Source organism: Oncorhynchus mykiss, chromosome 6 (genome assembly GCF_057628025.1).
Source record: "Oncorhynchus mykiss isolate SJ-2025 chromosome 6, ASM5762802v1, whole genome shotgun sequence".
NCBI lineage: Eukaryota > Metazoa > Chordata > Actinopteri > Salmoniformes > Salmonidae > Oncorhynchus > Oncorhynchus mykiss.
Window position 1 is genome coordinate 21078566 of NC_143027.1, and position 20311 is coordinate 21098876.

Consider the following 20311-nt stretch of genomic DNA (forward strand, 5'->3'; position numbering starts at 1 on the left):
CAGCTCTTTGCCTCAGTCCCTTAACTCTTTGTTTACCTATACCTTACTTACCTCTGCCTTTCCTAAACTTCGAGAGAAGCTACGCAGAGCTAAAGGAAGGGCTGAGATGCAGCATCCTGCTAAACCACTGCTGGTACCATGGACACGTCCCCTGGGAGGTGAGGTTATGCTCTGGACACACAAACACAGGCATGCACACATGCACGTCGCACACACGGCCATTTGGCCTTGTTATACAAATGGAATAACTATTTGTAATCAGATCCAGGAGTTTTATCAGCTCTTGTCACCTATATCAGAGAGTTCTCTCTCTCTCTCTCTCTCTCTCTCTCTCTCTCTCTCTCTCTCTCTCTCTCTCTCTCTCTCTGTCTCTCTCTGTCTCTCTGTCTCTCTGTATTTCTCTCAACCAGGCAACTCAAGTGAGTTTTTGTGCTGTAGTGCAACATTTACAACATACAGTAATAACAAATTTGGAGTACAATACTTAATGTGAGGGTGACATTTAAAAAATGGAATGCAAAGATATATTGCCAAAAGTAACCAACTGTATTGTTTCAAATACCCACATTAAGGAGTGTGACCTTCTAATTGATGGTAGGAAGAATACCATCCAAAAATATTTAGAATATTTTATTAATGATATTTTGATAACATATTAATATTCATTAATACATCGCTATCATTCATGTTTCACTTTCCTCCTACAAGACACCTTACGCCACAAAAACCTTACAGCTAAAGTGCTAACCAGCATTATGAGCAACACAATGGCCAGTAGCGTTGCTACGACGTCAACAGAGTGGTAGTTGAACCAGGACATCTTATAGGACTCTGTCCTCAGATGTGCCGCTCCTTTGTTCCTCATGACAAACTCAATCCAGAACATGGCGCGGTCCAGTGGTTTCATGGGCTGGTCCCTGTGCAGCCTGGATAGTCTCTGCATGTTCTCCCTGTAGGTCGGCTCATAGAGAACAGCCTTCACTGCCTCCAGGAAGATGTCTCTGTCTACGGTGGCGATGTCCACTATTTTAGCCACTCCCTTAGCCCTCATCCTATTGAGGTTGTCTTGCTGGTCGAAGACCAACGGGAGGCCGACAATAGGGACACCATGATAGATGGCCTCCTGGACTCCATTGGTTCCGCCGTGGGCAACAAAGGCTCGGGTCTTGGGGTGTCCAAGGAGGTCGTTCTGGGGGAGCCAATCCACTAGTAAGGTGTTGTTGCCCACGGAGGTGGGTCTCTTCCCAGTGTGCCTCCAGACGATCCTCTGAGGCAGTTTGGCGAAAGCAGCTGCGATGTCCTCAGCGATGTCCTCAGGAAGTTGTCCCACCAAGGTCCCCAGGGACATCATGATGACCCCATGGTCCCCAGACTTCTGGACAAAGTCCTCTATGTCCTGAGGAAGCGGCTTTGAGGGCTTGCACTGGAAACCGCCCATGTAGACCACGTTTGGCATGGTGGGCCGCGGAAACTCAAAGGTAAAGTCATTCCTCATGAGCCATATGTCTGCTGCCTGGAACAATGACATGTAGTGAACGTCAGGGCCGAAGTAACGATGGACGAACGGAATGTAGTTAGGGTCTATGACGTATGCAATTTGAAACCTTGTAAAAAGATAAAACAGAACATTTATGACTCTCTCTTGAAAAGTCATTTTGTCTGTCAACAGTGCTCCTGGCAACGGGACATATGAGAGAGGCGAGGGGGCTATGGCAAAGTGACCCTCGCCCTGGACTGTCCATCGGACATTGAAGACAAGAGGAAGACCAATGCGATGAGCCAAAAACACGCCCCCACCAATGGCAGGATCCGTCAAAACCAGGTCATAGTTTGCATCGCGAAGCGATTGCATTAGTTCGGCATCTTCGAATATCGTAGTCATCATTACGACCAAATCCTTGTGTAACTCATAGAACTGCTTCACCAGCTCAACCTCCAGACTCATACGAGACCAGAAACCTCCACCCTCCCTTTGGATCTGCAATTGTCTGCTCACAAACAAACTAAAGACCTCCTCAACAAATCCACCACCAGATACTGGGATGGTAATGCACGAGTAGTGAGGGGATTTCTCCTTGATGTACCAGTTGGTGGTTGGACGAATCACTGTGATGCTATGGCCTCTGGAGTGCAGCTCTTCGATGAGGACTTTCATATTCACCCAGTGGCTTCCATCCAATGGGAAGACCAGCACGTTCCCCCCATAGACAGTGGTGAGAGAGAAGAGCAGAACAGCAACCGTGACCAGGGCTGGTTGATGCATCTCTTAGGTGAATCCTTTGATAAACAATAAAAATGAAGAATAGTTAGTTACAGAGAAACTCCATCTCTTATATCCTAATAAATCGTTTTTAATTACATTAACATTTTAGCCACTAAGCAGACACTCTTATCCAGAGTGACTTACAATTTGTGCATTCATCTTAAGATAGCTGGATGAGACAACCACATATCACAGTTGTAGAAAGTACTTTTTCAGTCAATAAAGTAGTTGTTGTCAGTTCTAGTGCTAGTAGAAAAATACACATTTTCTCTGTTGATCAATAATTTACTGTGTTATTCATATGTTAATCATGTACAGTGCCTTCAGAAAGTATTCACACCCCTTGACCTTTTTCAGATTTTGTTGTGTTACAGCCTGAATTTAAAATTAATTAAATTGAGATTTTGTGTCACTGTCCTGCACACATTACCCCGTAATGTCAAAGTGCAATTATGTTTTTAGACATTTTTACAAATTCAGAAAACATTTTAAGCTGAAATGTCTTAAGTCAGTAAGTGTTCAACCCCTTTGTCTAAATAAGTTCAGGGGTAAAGATTAGCATAATAACAAGTTAAATCATAAGATGTATAGACTCACTCTGTGTGCGATAAGTGTTTACCATCATTTTTTTATGACTATCGATCTCTGTACCCCACACATACAATTATCTGTAAGGTCCCTTAGTCGAGTAGTGAATTTCAAACACAGATTCAACCACGAAGACCAGGGAGGTTTTCCAATGCCACGCATAGAAGGGACTTGAAAATGGCTGTCTAGCAATGATCAACAACCAACGTGACAGAGCTTGAAGAATTGACAAAAGAATAATGTGCAAATATTGTAAAATCCAGGTGTGCAAAGCTCTTAGAGACTTACCCAGAAAGACTCACAGCTGTAATCGTTGCCAAAGGTGATTCTAACATGTATTCACTCAGGGGTGTGAATACTTGTGTAAATTGTATATTTCTTTATTTTATTTTAAATAAATGTGTAAAAATGTCTAAAAACATGTTTTAACTTTGTCATTATGGGGTATTGTGTGTAGATGGGTGAGAAAGAAAATATATTTCATACATTTTGAATTCATACTGTAACAACAAAATGTTAGGGGTATGAATACTTTCTGAAGGCGCTGTACAGTATATACATATGAAGTGGGTAAAATAGTATGCAGACATTATTAAAGTGACCATTGTTTAATGTCTATGTACATAGACATGAACCTCTAAATGCGGCCTCAAGATATGCGGTTTCCAGTTTTCACAAAGTCCAGTGTAGTTCCTTGTGAGCTGTCACAGTGTCGGCTTGGAGGTAAATATACACGGCCGATGACCGAATAAATTATCTCAGAAGGTAATGCAGTCAGCATTTGATGGTGATGTATTCCAGATTGGGAGAACAAATGGACTTGAGTTCCTCTACTGTACGTTACCACAGTCACACCATGAGTAGTGAATCATGAAACATACACCTCCACCTTTCTTTTTCCCGGAGAGTTCTTTCTTCACATATCACAGTCCTAGTAAGTACATTTTTCCTCAATAAAGTAGCTATCAGCAAAGTCAGAGCTAGTAAGGGGGAAAGAGTCAGTGCGAGTGTTAGTTAACGAAAGACAATTTTTGACAAAAAAAATGTACACAATAAAAATCTTTACACTTACTATAAATAAGTAGTCAATGTTCAATTGAAAACGTAGAGGCACTGTGTAATGCTATGAAGTCTTCCAATACTGTCACAATTCTCCCAGTCATTGTCAAGCCTTCAGGCACATTACTTCTAAAGTTGTGCAAGTTCTTTCTATGTCTGGTAAAGCTTGCTTGTTACGTGACACAATTGTTTCCACTGGCAAAGCCCAGATGCACCACGAAATATGTATAGGATGGGAGCTACTCTGACAACGTCTCTTTAAAAACGATTATTTTGTTTACATACCTTACAAAAAGCTTTGTTAGACCTCACTGAAAATATTCAATCAAAGAAGTTAATCTAATTTGAATGGTGATGCTGAGTTTTATATGGATTTGTATAACTACAAATGTTTGTGGAGGATGCTTCTTGAGATGTTAGACATTTATGTTGTGTAAAAGCTATTGAATCTAGTCAAGTTTATAGTTCTTCTACATAAGTTTATAGGTATTCTATAATTCTCTGTAAACATAGATCGATATGAGTTCCAATGGGTTAATCTGAGAACGTTGTAGGTCTGATGATGCTATGTTTTCAACACCAGATACTGAGGTCAGAAACTGTTTCAACAACAGGTTTAACTATTCCGATATTCCACTACTTTAACTGTTAATTTAAACTAGATTTTATTCACATAAACACTTACCAAAAAAAAACCAGTCTGCAAGTAGCCTTAAATCCAAAGTGATGTTTGGCCAACCTCCCCTGAACAGCAGTTTGCAAACAGTGAAAGTAGTCCTATGGCTGTGGCTTTGAGCTGGAGTAACCTAACTTATGCTGCCACAACTAATCTGTGTTCTCTTGTTCAAAGTTCACAAGTTCTGACATGCAGTGTAATAACACCCCTGTAATTGCGTAAGGCTTTTATGTGTTGGATTCCTGTTATGAATTAGGAAATGGTAATTAGTTCAACATTGTTATAGTGAACTAAAATGGAAACTTAAATGGAAACTAATCATGAAAAAACTGTTTAGTAAAGTGAAATAAAATCATTAAGAAATCTGTTTGAAAAACTGAAATTGGAGTTGGTCCAGGGAGTGGGTCCAAGGCTGGTCATGTGTGTCAATCTCCTAAGTACTCTATGCAGCCTACTGCAAATTTAGTTTGATATTCATGTCATTTGAATACAGTCAGAGGTGATACTATAAGTATTATGGGCCATAATTCATGGATAATACGGTCTGTTTTCAAAACACCTTAGCAATGTTTTTCAGTGTCTTTATATAAATGACTGCCTGTCTGTGCACACACTTTTTATTCTGAAAAGTGTGGAAGCATCTACCTGTGAAGGGGAGTCTACATGGTAGTAGTAGTAGTAGTTTAAATGCTATGAGGTTTTTAGTGTTAATTCTTAGATTTTATTTGACCATGGGAAAAATAGCTACAGTACTGCAGGGAAACAACAAGCACATTTTCTTGAACTGAGCCTGCTCAGCAGGCCACATAGCCAACCATGTGGACCAGTATGTGGTCTACTGAGCATTTTAGGTTAAAAAAATGTGAAGTAGTGACCTCGGGTTCAAAGAGCTAAATAATGTATTAATAATTTATGAATTTTAATTATTTTATATTTTTACTCAAGTGATTTGCATGCAGCAACCCTGCATTATATTGAAGTTATTTTTATTTCAGTTGCTATAAATCAGATAACAAATTTGTCGTAGAAGTCTTTACAAGCTTTAGCCTACTTACGAGCCTACCTACAGCTCTCACGGTTCTTTGGCCTTGTTATACAAATGTAATAACTATTTGTAATCAGATCCAGGAGTTTTATCAGCTCTTGTCACCTATATCAGAGAGTTCTCTCTCTCTCTCTCTCTCTCTCTCTCTCTCTCTCTCTCTCTCTCTCTCTCTCTCTCAACCCAAGTGACTTTTTGTGCTGTAGTACAACATTTACAACATACAGTAATAACAAATTTGGAGTACAATACTTAATGTGAGGGTGACATGCAAAGATATATTACCAAAAGTAACCAACTGTATTGTTTCAAATACCCACATTAAGGAGTGTGACATTCTTATTGATGTTAGGAAGGATACCATCAAATAATATTTTGAATATTTTATTAATGATAATTTGATAAAATATTAATATTCATTAATACATCGATATCATTCATGTTTCACTTCCTCCTACAAAACACCGTATGCCACAAAAACTTTACAGCTAAAGTGCTAACCAGCATTATGAGCAACACAATGGCCAGTAGCGTGGCTATGACGTCAACAGAGTGGTAGGTGAACCAGGACATCTTATAAGACTCTGTCCTCAGATGTGCCGCTCCTTTGTTCCTCATGACATACTCAATCCAGAACATGGCACGGTCCAGTGGTTTCATGGGCTGGTCCCTGTGCAACCTGGATAGTCTCTGCATGTTCTCCCTGTAGGTCGGCTCATAGAGAACAGCCTTCACTGCCTCCAGGAAGATGTCTCTGTCTACGGTGGCGATGTCCACTATCTTAGCCACTCCCTTAGCCCTCATCCTATTGAGGTTATCATGCTGGTCGAAGACCAACGGGAGGCCAACAATAGGGACACCATGGTAGATGGCCTCCTGGACTCCATTGGTTCCGCCGTGGGCAACAAAGGCTCGGGTCTTGGGGTGTCCAAGGAGGTCGTTCTGGGGGAGCCAATCCACTAGTAAGGTGTTGTTGCCCACGGAGGTGGGCCTCTTCCCAGTGTGCCTCCAGACGATCCTCTGAGGCAGTTTGGCGAAAGCAGCTGCGATGTCCTCAGTGATGTCCTCAGGAAGTTGTCCCACCAAGGTCCCCAGGGACATTATGATGACCCCATGGTCCCCGGACTTCTGGACAAAGTCCTCCATGTCCTGAGGAAGCGGCTTCGAGGGCTTGCACTGGAAACCGCCCATGTAGACCACGTTTGGCATGGTGGGCCGCGGAAACTCAAAGGTAAAGTCATTCCTCATGAGCCATATGTCTGCTGCCTGGAACAATGACATGTAGTGAACGTCAGGGCCGAAGTAACGATGGACAAACGGAATGTAGTTAGGGTCTATGACGTATGCAAATTGAAACCTTGTAAAAAGATAAAACAGAACATTTATGACTCTCTCTTGAAAAGTCATTTTGTCTGTCAACAGTGCTCCTGGCAACGGGACATATGAGAGAGGCGAGGGGGCGATGGTAAAGTGACCCTCGCCCAGGACTGTCCATCGGACATTGAAGACAAGAGGAAGTCCAATGCGGTGAGCCAGAAACACACCCCCACCAATGGCAGGATCTGTCAAAACCAGGTCATAGTTTGCATCGCGAAGCAATTGCATTAGTTCGGCATCTTCGAATATCGTAGTCATCATTACGACCAAATCCTTGTGTAACTCATAGATCTGCTTCGCTACCTCAAGCTCCAGACTCATACGAGACCAGAAACTTCCACGCTCCCTTTGGATCTGCAATTGTCTGCTCACAAACAAACTAAAGACCTCCTCAACAATTCCACCACCAGATACTGGGATGGTAATGCACGAGTAGTGAGGGGATTTCTCCTTGATGTACCAGTTGGTGGTTGGACGAATCACTGTGATGCTATGGCCTCTGGAGTGCAGCTCTTCGATGAGGACTTTCATATTCACCCAGTGGCTTCCATCCAATGGGAAGACCAGCACGTTCCCCCCATAGACAGTGGTGAGAGAGAAGAGCAGAACAGCAACCGTGACCAGGGCTGGTTGATGCATCTCTTAGGTGAATCCTTTGATAAACGATACAAAGGAAGAATAGTTAGTTACAGAGGAACTCCATCTCTTATTTCCTAATAAATAGGTTTGAATTACATTAACATTTTAGTCACTAAGCAGACACTCTTATCCAGAGTGACTTACAAGTATTGCATTAGTGCATTCAATTAGTGCGTTCCACTCGCGGAATCCCCCCTCCCAACAGCCAGTGAAAGTGCAGGGCGCCAAATTCAAAACAACAACAATCTCATCATTAAAATTCCTCATGCATACAAGTATTTTACACCATTTTAAAGATACATTTTTCGTTAATCCAGCCACAGTGTCTGATTTCAAACAGGATTTACAGCGAAGCACCACAAACGATTATGTTAGGTCACCACCAACTCACAGAAAAACAGCAATTTTTCCAGCCAAATAGAGGAGTCCCAAAAAGCAGAAATAGAGATAAAAGGAATCACCAACCTTTGATGATCTTCATCAGATGACACTCATAGGACTTCATGTTACACAATAAGTGTATGTTTTGTTTGATAAAGTTCATATTTATATAAAAAAAACCTGAGTTTACATTGGCGCGTTACGTTCAGTAGTTCTAAAACATGCGGTGATTGTGCAGAGAGCCACATCAATTTACAGAAATACTCATAATTAACATTGATAAAGATACGACTATTATACATGGAACTTCAGATAAACTTCTCCTTAATGCAACCGCTGTATCAGAAAGCAAACCATGCAATAATCCTAGTACAGCCTTTAGACAACAAAGCAGCCAAAAAGATACCCGCCATATTGGGTAGTCAACATTTCTCAGAAATAGCATTTTAAATATTCACTTACCTTTGATTATCTTCATCAGAATGCACTCCCAGGAATCCCAGTTCCACCATAAATGTTTGATTTGTTTGATAATGTCTATCAGTTATGTCCAAATGTCTTCTTTTGTTAGGGCAAATAAATCCAGACGAAAAGTTCAAAAAGTTCCGTTACAGCCCGTAGAAACATGCCAAACTAAGTATGGAATCAATCTTTAGGAAGTTTTTAACATAAAACTTCATTAATGTTCCAACCGGACAATTCCTTTATCTGTACAAATGAAGTGGAACGTAGCTACCTTTCACATGAGCGTGCCAGACCGAGGCTGTGGCACTCTGCCGGACCACTCACTCAAATAGCCCTTATGAGCCCCTCCTTTAGAGTAGAATCCTCAAAACAGGTTCTAAATACTGTTGACATCTGGTGTAAGCCTTGGGAAGTGCAATATAACTAATATCACCCTGTATCTTCAATTGGGGCTGAGTTAAAAACTACAAACCTCAGATTTCCCACTTCCTGGTTGGATTTTTTCTCGGGTATTTGCCTGCCATATGAGTTCTGTTATACTCACAGACATCATTCAAACAGTGTTAGAAACGTCAGAGTGTTTTCTATCCAATACTACTAATAATATGCATACTGTATATTTGCATCTGGGACAGAGTAGGAGGCAGTTCACTCTGGGCATGCTATTCATCCAAAAGTGAAAATGCTGCCCCCTATCCCAAATAGGTTTTAAGATAGCTGGATGAGACAACCACATATCACAGTTGTAGAAAGTACTTTTTCAGTCAATAAAGTAGTTGTTGTCAGTGCTAGTGCTAGTAGAAAAATACACATTTTCTGTGTTGATCAATAATTTACTGTGTTATTCATATGTTAATCATGTACAGTGCCTTCAGAAAGTATTCACACCCCTTGACTTTTTTCAGATTTTGTTGTGTTACAGCCTGAATTAAAAATTAATTAAATTGAGATTTTGTGTCACTGTCCTGCATACAATACCCCGTAATGTCAAAGTGGAATTATGTTTTTAGACATTTTTACAAATTCAGTAAACATTTTAAGCTGAAATGTCTTAAGTCAATAAGTGTTCAATCCCTTTGTCTAAATAAGTTCAGGGGTAAAGATTAGCATAATAACAAGTTAAATCATAAGATGTATAGACTCACTCTGTGTGCAATAAGTGTTTAACATAATTTTTTATGACTATCTCATCTCTGTACCCCACACACACAATTATCTGTAAGGTCCCTTAGTCAAGCAGTGGATTTCAAACACAGATTCAACCACGAAGACCAGGGAGGTTTTCCAATGCCACGCATAGAAGGGACTTGAAAATGGCTGTCTAGCAATGATCAACAACCAACGTGACAGAGCTTGAAGAATTGACAAAAGAATAATGTGCAAATATTGTAAAATCCAGGTGTGCAAAGCTCTTAGAGACTTACCCAGAAAGACTCACAGCTGTAATCGTTGCCAAAGGTGATTCTAACATGTATTCACTCAGGGGTGTGAATACTTGTGTAAATTGTATATTTCTTTATTTTATTTTAAATAAATGTGTAAAAATGTCTAAAAACATGTTTTATCTTTGTCATTATGGGGTAATGTGTGTAGATGGGTGAGAAATAAAATATAGTTAATCAATTTTGAATTCAAATGTTAGGGGTATGAATACTTTCTGAAGGCGCTGTACAGTATATACATATGAAGTGGGTAAAATAGTATGCAGACATTATTAAAGTGACCATTGTTTAATGTCTATGTACATAGACATGAACCTCTAAATGCGGCCTCAAGATATGCGGTTTCCAGTTTTCACAAAGTCCAGTGTAGTTCCTTGTGAGCTGTCACAGTGTCGGCTTGGAGGTAAATATACACGGCCGATGACCGAATAAATTATCTCAGAAGGTAATGCAGTCAGCATTTGATGGTGATGTATTCCAGATTGGGAGAACAAATGGACTTGAGTTCCTCTACTGTACGTTACCACAGTCACACCATGAGTAGTGAATCATGAAACATACACCTCCACCTTTCTTTTTCCCGGAGAGTTCTTTCTTCACATATCACAGTCCTAGTAATGTTACGGTGCGTGAATGAGGACCCAAAAGCGAATTAACGTAAACAGAGCTTCTTTAATAACAAAACAAAACGTAGGCTCAGATGGACCGGCAGGTTCCGACAGGACAGGACAAGGTTGCAGCAAACATGACGATAGTCTGGTTCAGGCATGAACAACACAAACAAGAATCCGACAAAGACAGGAGCAGAAACAGAGAGAGATATAGAGGACTAATCAGAGGGAAAAAGGGAACAGGTGGGAAAAGGGGTGACGAGGTAGTTAGGAGGAGACAAGGCACAGCTGGGGAAAAGAGGGGGAGAAAAGGTAACCTAACAACGACCAGCAGAGGGAGACAGGGTGAAGGGAAAGGACAGAAACAAGACACAACATGACAGTACATGACAGTACCCCCCCACTCACCGAGCGCCTCCTGGCGCACTCGAGGAGGAAACCTGGCGGCAACGGAGGAAATCATCGATCAGCGCACGGTCCAGCACGTCCCGAGAGGGAACCCAACTCCTCTCCTCAGGACCGTACCCCTCCCAATCTACTAGGTACTGATGACCACGGCCCCGAGGACGCATGTCCAAAATCCTACGGACCCTGTAGATGGGTGCGCCCTCGACAAGGATGGGGGGGGGGGGGGGGAAGACGAGCGGGGGCGCGAAGAACGGGCTTGACACAGGAGACATGGAAGACCGGGTGGACGCGACGAAGATATCGCGGAAGAAAAAGTCGAACTGCGACAGGATTAATGACCTGAGAAATACGGAACGGACCAATGAACCGCGGGGTCAACTTGTGAGAAGTGGTCTTAAGGGGAAGGTTCTGAGTGGAGAGCCAAACTCTCTGACCGCGACAATATCTAGGACTCTTAGTTCTACGCTTATTAGCAGCCCTCACAGTCTGCGCCCTATAACGGCAAAGTGCAGACCTGACCCTCTTCCAGGTGCGCTCGCAACGTTGGACAAAAGCCTGAGCGGAAGGGACGCTGGACTCGGCGAACTGAGATGAGAACAGCGGAGGCTGGTACCCGAGGCTACTCTGAAAAGGAGATAGCCCGGTCGCAGACGAAGGAAGCGAGTTGTGGGCGTATTCTGCCCAGGGGAGCTGTTCTGACCAAGACGCAGGGTTGCGAAAAGAAAGACTGCGTAAGATGCGACCAATAGTCTGATTGGCCCGTTCTGCTTGACCGTTAGACTGGGGGTGAAAGTCGGAAGAGAGACTGACGGAAGCCCCAATCAAACGGCAAAACTCCCTCCAAAATTGAGACGTGAATTGCGGACCTCTGTCCGAAACGACGTCTGACGGAAGGCCATGAATTCTGAAAACATTCTCGATGATGATTTGTGCCGTCTCTTTAGCAGAAGGAAGCTTAGCAAGGGGAATAAAATGAGCCGCCTTAGAGAACCTGTCGACAACCGTAAGAATAACAGTCTTCCCCGCTGACGAAGGCAGTCCGGTGACAAAATCTAAGGCGATGTGAGACCACGGTCGAGAGGGAATGGGAAGCGGCCTGAGACGGCCGGCAGGAGGAGAGTTACCGGACTTAGTCTGCGCGCAGACCGAACAAGCAGCCACGAAGCGACGCGTGTCATGCTCCCGGGTGGGCCACCAAAAGCGCTGGCGAATGGAAGCAAGCGTACCCCGAACGCCAGGGTGGCCGGCTAACTTGGCAGAGTGAGCCCACTGAAGAACGGCCAGACGAGTAGGAACGGGAACGAAAAGAAGGTTCCTGGGACAAGCGCGCGGCGACGGAGTTTGAGTGAGTGCTTGCTTTACCTGCCTCTCAATTCCCCAGACAGTCAACCCGACAACACGCCCCTCAGGGAGAATCCCCTCGGGGTCAGTGGAGGCTACTGAAGAACTGAAGAGACGAGATAAAGCATCAGGCTTGGTGTTCTTAGAGCCCGGACGATAAGAAATCACGAACTCGAAACGAGCGAAAAACAGCGCCCAGCGCCTGACGCGCATTAAGTCGTTTGGCAGAACGGATGTACTCAAGGTTCCTATGGTCAGTCCAAACGACAAAAGGAACGGTCGCCCCCTCCAACCACTGTCGCCATTCGCCTAGGGCTAAGCGGATGGCGAGCAGTTCGCGGTTTCCCACATCATAGTTACGTTCCGACGGCGACAGGCGATGAGAAAAATACGCGCAAGGGTGGACCTTGTCGTCAGAGAAGGAGCGCTGAGAAAGAATGGCTCCCACGCCCACCTCTGACGCGTCAACCTCGACAATGAACTGTCTAGAGACGTCAGGTGTAACAAGGATAGGTGCGGATGTAAAACGATTCTTGAGGAGATCAAAAGCTCCCTGGGCGGAAACGGACCACTTAAAGCACGTCTTGACAGAAGTAAGGGCTGTGAGAGGGGCTGCCACCTGACCGAAATTACGGATGAAACGACGATAGAAGTTCGCGAAGCCGAGAAAGCGCTGCAACTCGACGCGTGACTTAGGGACGGGCCAATCAATGACAGCTTGGACCTTAGCGGGATCCATCTTAATGCCTTCAGCGGAAATAACAGAACCGAGAAATGTGACGGAGGAGGCATGAAAAGAGCACTTCTCAGCCTTCACAAAAAGACAATTCTCTAAAAGGCGCTGGAGGACACGTCGAACGTGCTGAACATGAATCTGGAGTGACGGTGAAAAAATCAGGATATCGTCAAGGTAAACGAAAACAAAGATGTTCAGCATGTCTCTCAGGACATCATTGACTAATGCCTGAAAGACAGCTGGAGCGTTAGCGAGGCCGAAAGGAAGAACCCGGTATTCAAAGTGCCCTAACGGAGTGTTAAACGCCGTCTTCCACTCGTCCCCCTCCCTGATGCGCACGAGATGGTAAGCGTTACGAAGGTCCAACTTAGTGAAAAACCTGGCTCCCTGCAGGATCTCGAAGGCTGAAGACATAAGAGGAAGCGGATAACGATTCTTCACTGTTATGTCATTCAGCCCTCGATAATCTATGCAGGGGCGCAGGGACCCGTCCTTCTTCTTAACAAAAAAAAACCCCGCTCTGGCGGGAGAGGAGGAGGGGACTATGGTACCGGCGTCAAGAGCTACAGACAAATAATCTTCGAGAGCCTTACGTTCGGGAGCCGACAGAGAGTATAGTCTACCCCGGGGGGGAGTGGTTCCCGGAAGGAGATCAATACTACAATCATACGACCGGTGTGGAGGAAGAGAGGTGGCCCTGGACCGACTGAACACCGTGCGCAGATCGTGATATTCCTCCGGCACCCCTGTCAAATCACCAGGCTCCTCCTGTGAAGAAGAGACAGAGGAAACAGGAGGGATAGCAGACATTAAACATTTCACATGACAAGAGACGTTCCAGGAGAGGATAGAATTACTAGACCAATTAATGGAAGGATTATGACAAACTAGCCAGGGATGGCCCAAAACAACAGGTGTAAAAGGTGAACGAAAAATTAAAAAAGAAATGGTTTCGCTATGATTACCAGAAACAGTGAGGGTTAAAGGTAGCGTCTCACGCTGAATCCTGGGGAGAGGACTACCATCCAGGGCGAACAAGGCCGTGGACTCCCTTAACTGTCTGAGAGGAATGTCATGTTCCCGAGCCCAGGTCTCGTCCATAAAACAGCCCTCCGCCCCAGAGTCTATTAAGGCACTGCAGGAAGCTGACGAACCGGTCCAGCGTAGATGGACCGACAAGGTAGTGCAGGATCTTGAAGGAGAGACAGGAGTAGTAGCGCTCACCAGTAGCCCTCCGCTTACTGATGAGCTCTGGCTTTTACTGGACATGAAGTGACAAAATGACCAGCAGAACCGCAATAGAGACAGAGGCGGTTGGTGATTCTCCGTTCCCTCTCCTTAGTCGAGATGCGGATACCTCCCAGCTGCATAGGCTCAGCACCCGAGCCGGCAGAGGAAGATGGTAGTGATGCGGAGAGGGGGGCAACGGAGAACGCGAGCTCCTTTCCACGAGCTCGGTGACGAAGATCAACCCGTCGCTCAATGCGAATAGCGAGTTCAATCAAGGAATCCACGCTGGAAGGAACCTCGCGGGAGAGAATCTCATCCTTTACCTCTGCGCGGAGACCCTCCAGAAAACGAGCGAGCAAAGCCGGCTCGTTCCAGCCACTGGAGGCAGCAAGAGTGCGAAACTCAATAGAGTAGTCTGTTATGGATCGATTACCCTGACATAGGGAAGACAGGGCCCTGGAAGCCTCCTCCCCAAAAACAGATCGATCAAAAACCCGTATCATCTCCTCCTTAAAGTCCTGATACTGGTTAGTACACTCAGCCCTTGCCTCCCAGATTGCCGTGCCCCACTCACGAGCCCGTCCAGTAAGGAGAGATATGACGTAGGTGACACGAGCAGTGCTCCTGGAGTAAGTGTTGGGCTGGAGAGAAAACACAATATCACACTGGGTGAGGAACGAGCGGCATTCAGTGGGCTCCCCAGAGTAACACGGCGGGTTATTGATTCTGGGCTCCGGAGATTCGAAAGCCCTGGAAGTGGCCGGTGGATCGAGGCGGAGATGGTGAACCTGTTCTGTGAGGTTGGAGACTTGGGTGGCCAGGGTCTCAACGGCATGCCGAGCAGCAGACAATTCCTGCTTGTGTCTGCCTAGCATCGCTCCCTGGATCTCGACGGCTGAGTGGAGAGGATCCGAAGTCGCTGGGTCCATTCTTGGTCGGATTCTTCTGTTACGGTGCGTGAATGAGGACCCAAAAGCGAATTAACGTAAACAGAGCTTCTTTAATAACAAAACAAAACGTAGGCTCAGATGGACCGGCAGGTTCCGACAGGACAGGACAAGGTTGCAGCAAACATGACGATAGTCTGGTTCAGGCATGAACAACACAAACAAGAATCCGACAAAGACAGGAGCAGAAACAGAGAGAGATATAGAGGACTAATCAGAGGGAAAAAGGGAACAGGTGGGAAAAGGGGTGACGAGGTAGTTAGGAGGAGACAAGGCACAGCTGGGGAAAAGAGGGGGAGAAAAGGTAACCTAACAACGACCAGCAGAGGGAGACAGGGTGAAGGGAAAGGACAGAAACAAGACACAACATGACAGTACATGACAAGTAAGTACATTTTTCCTCAATAAAGTAGCTATCAGCAAAGTCAGAGCTAGTAAGGGGGAAAGAGTCAGTGCGAGTGTTAGTTAACGAAAGACAATTTTTGACAAAAAAAATGTACACAATACAAATCTTTACACTTACTGTAAATAAGTATGCAATGTTCAATTGAAAACGTAGAGGCACTGTGTAATGCTATGAAGTCTTCCAATACTGTCACAATTCTCCCAGTCATTGGCAAGCCTTCAGGCACATTACTTCTAAAGTTGTGCAAGTTCTCTCTATGTCTGGTAAAGCTTGCTTGTTACGTGACACAATTGTTTCCACTGGCAAAGCCCAGATGCACCACGAAATATGTATAGGATGGGAGCTACTCTGACAACGTCTCTTTAAAAACGATTATTTTGTTTACATACCTTACAAAAAGCTTTGTTAGACCTGACTGAAAATATTCAATCAAAGAAGTTAATCTAATTTGAATGGTGATGCTGAGTTTTATATGGATTTGTATAACTACAAATGTTTGTGGAGGATGCTTCTTGAGATGTTAGACATTTATGTTGTGTAAAAGCTATTGAATCTAGTCAAGTTTATAGTTCTTCTACATAAGTTTATAGGTATTCTATAATTCTCTGTAAACATAGATCGATATGAGTTCCAATGGGTTAATCTGAGAACGTTGTAGGTCTGATGATGCTATGTTTTCAACACCAGATACTGAGGTCAGAAACTGTTTCAACAACAGGTTTAACTATTCCGATATTCCACTACTTTAACTGTTAATTTAAACTAGATTTTATTCACATAAACACTTACCAAAAAAAAACCAGTCTGCAAGTAGCCTTAAAGCCAAAGTGATGTTTGGCCAACCTCCCCTGAACAGCAGTTTGCAAACAGTGAAAGTAGTCCTATGGCTGTGGCTTTGAGCTGGAGTAACCTAACTTATGCTGCCACAACTAATCTGTGTTCTCTTGTTCAAAGTTCACAAGTTCTGACATGCAGTGTAATAACACCCCTGTAATTGAGTAAGGCTTTTATGTGTTGAATTCCTGTTATGAATTAGGAAATGGTAATTAGTTCAACATTGTTATAGTGAACTAAAATGGAAACTTAAATGGAAACTAATCATGAAAAAACTGTTTAGTAAAGTGAAATAAAATCATTAAGAAATCTGTTTGAAAAACTGAAATTGGAGTTGGTCCAGGGAGTGGGTCCAATGCTGGTCATGTGTGTCAATCTCCTAAGTACTCTATGCAGCCTACTGCAAATTTAGTTTGATATTCATGTCATTCATGGATAATACGGTCTGTTTTCAAAACACCTTAGCAATGTTTTCAGTGTCTTTATATAAATGACTGCCTGTCTGTGCACACACTTCTTATTCTGAAAAGTGTGGAAGCATCTACCTGTGAAGGGGAGTCTACATGGTGGTAGTAGTAGTAGTAGTTTCTATGAGGTTTTTAGTGTTCATTCTTAGATTTTATTTGACCATGTGAAAAATAGCTACAGTACTGCAGGGAAACAACATGCACGTTTTCATGAACTGAGCCGTAAATATTACCTGTCAGACTTGGCCACAGGGGGGCAGTCCTCTCAATCAAAAGTATACAGGCTACTTAAAAGCATTCACCAGAGTTATTCTGCATAATGGTGGTTCCATGAGGACACACTACCTGCACTATTCCCACACAACACCGACAGATGCAACTACAACAGATGGTATCAATTTACACCCCCGATAGGGTTGTTGTGCAAACTACTTTCATATTTCACAGGGAGTTTCCAGGATTGTGTTGCAGATTTGTCAGACAGTGATGTGGTAATATACTGTACATCGTTGACATGATATGAAAGCACAGAATGAACTGAGTTTTGGTGCCAGTCACTGTTCTTCTTATTCCTTTTTTGGAAGAAAGATATTTATTGTTTGAACTGCACCTGTTTGCTTATATATTTGTAAATCTTTGTCTGTGTCTTTGTGTGTGCATGGGTGGGAATTACAGGGAGAATTTGTGTTGGCATTTAGGGGAACTAATGACAAAGGTTAGGATAATTTACGTAGCAGATTAGGTGAAATGGGTTCAGTTTAGAATAAGGGGAAAGGTTAGCTAAAATGCTCCAGTTGTCCCTGACACGCAACCTTTGGATTGCTAGACGATCACTGATTGCGGTTACCCAGCCTCCCCGACCAACCTCCCTACTTTCGTTTCTGTCTAAAGACCAAGTAGGTTTCATACGTCTTGGAGGTGCTCAGAAATTCATAAAGTATGTTTCGTTTGACTCTTTGGGCAGTCTGACCTACACCTGCATGCTGGTGTGTGTGACCTCATAAATGAATGCCTTGAGTAACCACAGCCCTCCGTGATGTTGTCTCATCTTCCATTCAGTTGTTCTTCAAAAGTATGACTGTGAGACAAAGCCATTCATAATGTTTTGTGTAGCGTATAACATTAAAAATAATATCTCTCTCCAACTCACATTAACAGTTCCTGTTGGAAAAATGTACTTTCATGTTGAACATGGATGTGACTCGCATAGGTGTATTTTTGGTGCCGCTATTCCCCCTGATAGTTTCTCTTTATTCTGCTGCACTAAACCCTCCTGGTTCGTATGACCACGGACACTATGTCATAGTGTTTGTATTGTGAATGTATGTCAGCGGCCCACTGTATCATTTAACAATATAGAGAACATGAAAGGAATATTTAATATTGTCAATAGACTATACTCTACACAGTCGTCAAATGACTATCATGAAATAAGCCTCCATACTGTAAATATGATGTTGCGGATTATCCATAGAGATTTGCATACTTAGGGAAGATTGATACATGTGAGCATAGGAGGCATCATGTTATATACAGTGCTTCAGTGACCTCAGTACCTCAGCTGCTTAGCAAATACATACAGTAGCTGATCACTATTACAGGTTTTTTCATATAAAAACAACATTAATACTTCACTCAGATATGCTATTATACTTACCATGGTTTCTATGGCATTACAGGGTCCGATACCTGTAGCTGGCTGGATGCACACACACACACACACACACACTCAGATGTCACTGGGGAACTTCACACACTAGTGAGGGCCTCAGTGATTAGAGGTCAGGGCAGTGAAAAGGGTAGAAAAAAGGGTGCTTTGAAAAAGGAGCATTGTGCACTTCATAGATATTGAGTTACACAGGCTCATTATAAAGTGGTAGCAGATAAAAGTTTGTCCCTTATCTACAACTGATCATCCAGGTTAACAAGAGTAATAAAGAACTTAGATAGACAATGGAAAGATTATTCTTATTTTGTGGGTTGGTCAATTTGGGGCAGGTGACAGTAGCCATAGATGGTATTATAACTGACATGACACCTGATCTTAACTCTATGCGTACCACAATAATCCAGAAAAACAGGACAATACAATGCTTTTCACGACATCAATTGTACTGCCTGCCTATGCCGTCAAGGGCGTCACTGTTGTCATTGCAAACTAACGTGTTTGCAGAAACGTTTGAGACGTTATTTAGACATCCCTCTCTCTCTCTCTTTCGCTTGCACGCACACACACACTCACACATCTGAGACTACTGTATTTGGGCAGTTTCTGCCTCCCTATTATTTTCAGGCCCTGATTATTCTTCCATAGATTTTCCATGTACCCGTCAAAAGTTAGTACACACCCACTCATTCAAGGGCTTTTCTTTAGTTTAACTTTTTTCTACATTGTAGAATAATAGTGAAGACATCAAAACTATGAAATAACACATGGAATCATGTAGTAACCAAAAAAGTATTAAACAAATACAAATCTAATTTATATTTGAGATTCTTCAAAGTAGCCACCCTTTGCCTTGATGACAGCTTTGCACACTCTTGATATTCTCTCAACCAGCCTCATGAGGTAGTGACCTGGAATGCATTTCAATTAACAGGTGTGCCTTGTTAAAAGTTAATTTATGGAATCTCTTTCCTTCTTAATGCATTTGAGCTAATCAGTTGTGCTGTGACAAGGTAGGGGTGGTATACAGAAGATAGCCATATTTGGTAAAAGACCAAGTCCATATTATAGCAAGAACAGCTCAAATAAGCAAAGAGAAATGACAGTCCATCATTAATTTAAGAAATGAAGGTCAGTCAATCAAGAATATTCCAAGAACTTTGAACGTTTCTTCAAGTGCAGTCGCAAAACCATCAAGCGCTATGATCAAACTGGGTCTCCTGAGGACCGCCACAGGAAAGGAAGACCCAGAATTTCCTCTGCTGCAGAGGATAAGTTCATGAGAGTTAACTGCACCTCAGATTGCAGCCCATATAAATGCTTCACAGACTTGAGGTAACAGACACATATCAACATCAACGGTTCAGAGAAGACTGTTCAGAGGAGGCCTTCATGGTTGAATTGCTGCAAAGAAACCACTACTAAAGGACATCAATAATAATAAGAGACTTGGTGGGCCAAGAAACATGAGCAATGCACATTAGACCGGTGGAAATCTGTCTGGTCGGATGAGTTCAAATTTGAGATTTTTGGTCCCAACCGCCGTGTCTTTGTGAGACGCAGAGTAGGTGAACGGATATGTGGTTCCCACTGTAAAGCATGGAGGAGGAGGTGTGGGGGTGCTTTTCTGGTGACACTGTCAGTGATTTATTTACAATTCAAGGCACACTTAACCACCATGGCTACCACAGCATTCTGCAGCGACATGCCATCCCATCTGGTTTGTGCTTAGT

The 20311-nt window shown here is 43.3% G+C and overlaps 2 protein-coding genes across 2 annotated transcripts; both read right to left on the bottom strand.

The window, feature by feature from the left end:
• Positions 1–615: 615 nt before the first annotated feature.
• Positions 616–4787, bottom strand: LOC110525460 (UDP-glucuronosyltransferase 2A2). Its single transcript, XM_090237203.1, has 2 exons — positions 4596–4787; positions 616–2277 (listed from the first exon to the last, which is right to left on the bottom strand). The coding sequence occupies exon 2, from the start codon at positions 2261–2263 to the stop codon at positions 680–682; it is 1584 nt and encodes a 527-aa protein (XP_090093329.1). The 5' UTR covers positions 2264–2277; positions 4596–4787; the 3' UTR covers positions 616–679.
• A 1209-nt stretch (positions 4788–5996) lies between these two features.
• Positions 5997–16577, bottom strand: LOC110525461 (UDP-glucuronosyltransferase 2C1). Its single transcript, XM_090237204.1, has 2 exons — positions 16401–16577; positions 5997–7658 (listed from the first exon to the last, which is right to left on the bottom strand). The coding sequence occupies exon 2, from the start codon at positions 7642–7644 to the stop codon at positions 6073–6075; it is 1572 nt and encodes a 523-aa protein (XP_090093330.1). The 5' UTR covers positions 7645–7658; positions 16401–16577; the 3' UTR covers positions 5997–6072.
• Between the last annotated feature and the right edge of the window lie 3734 nt (positions 16578–20311).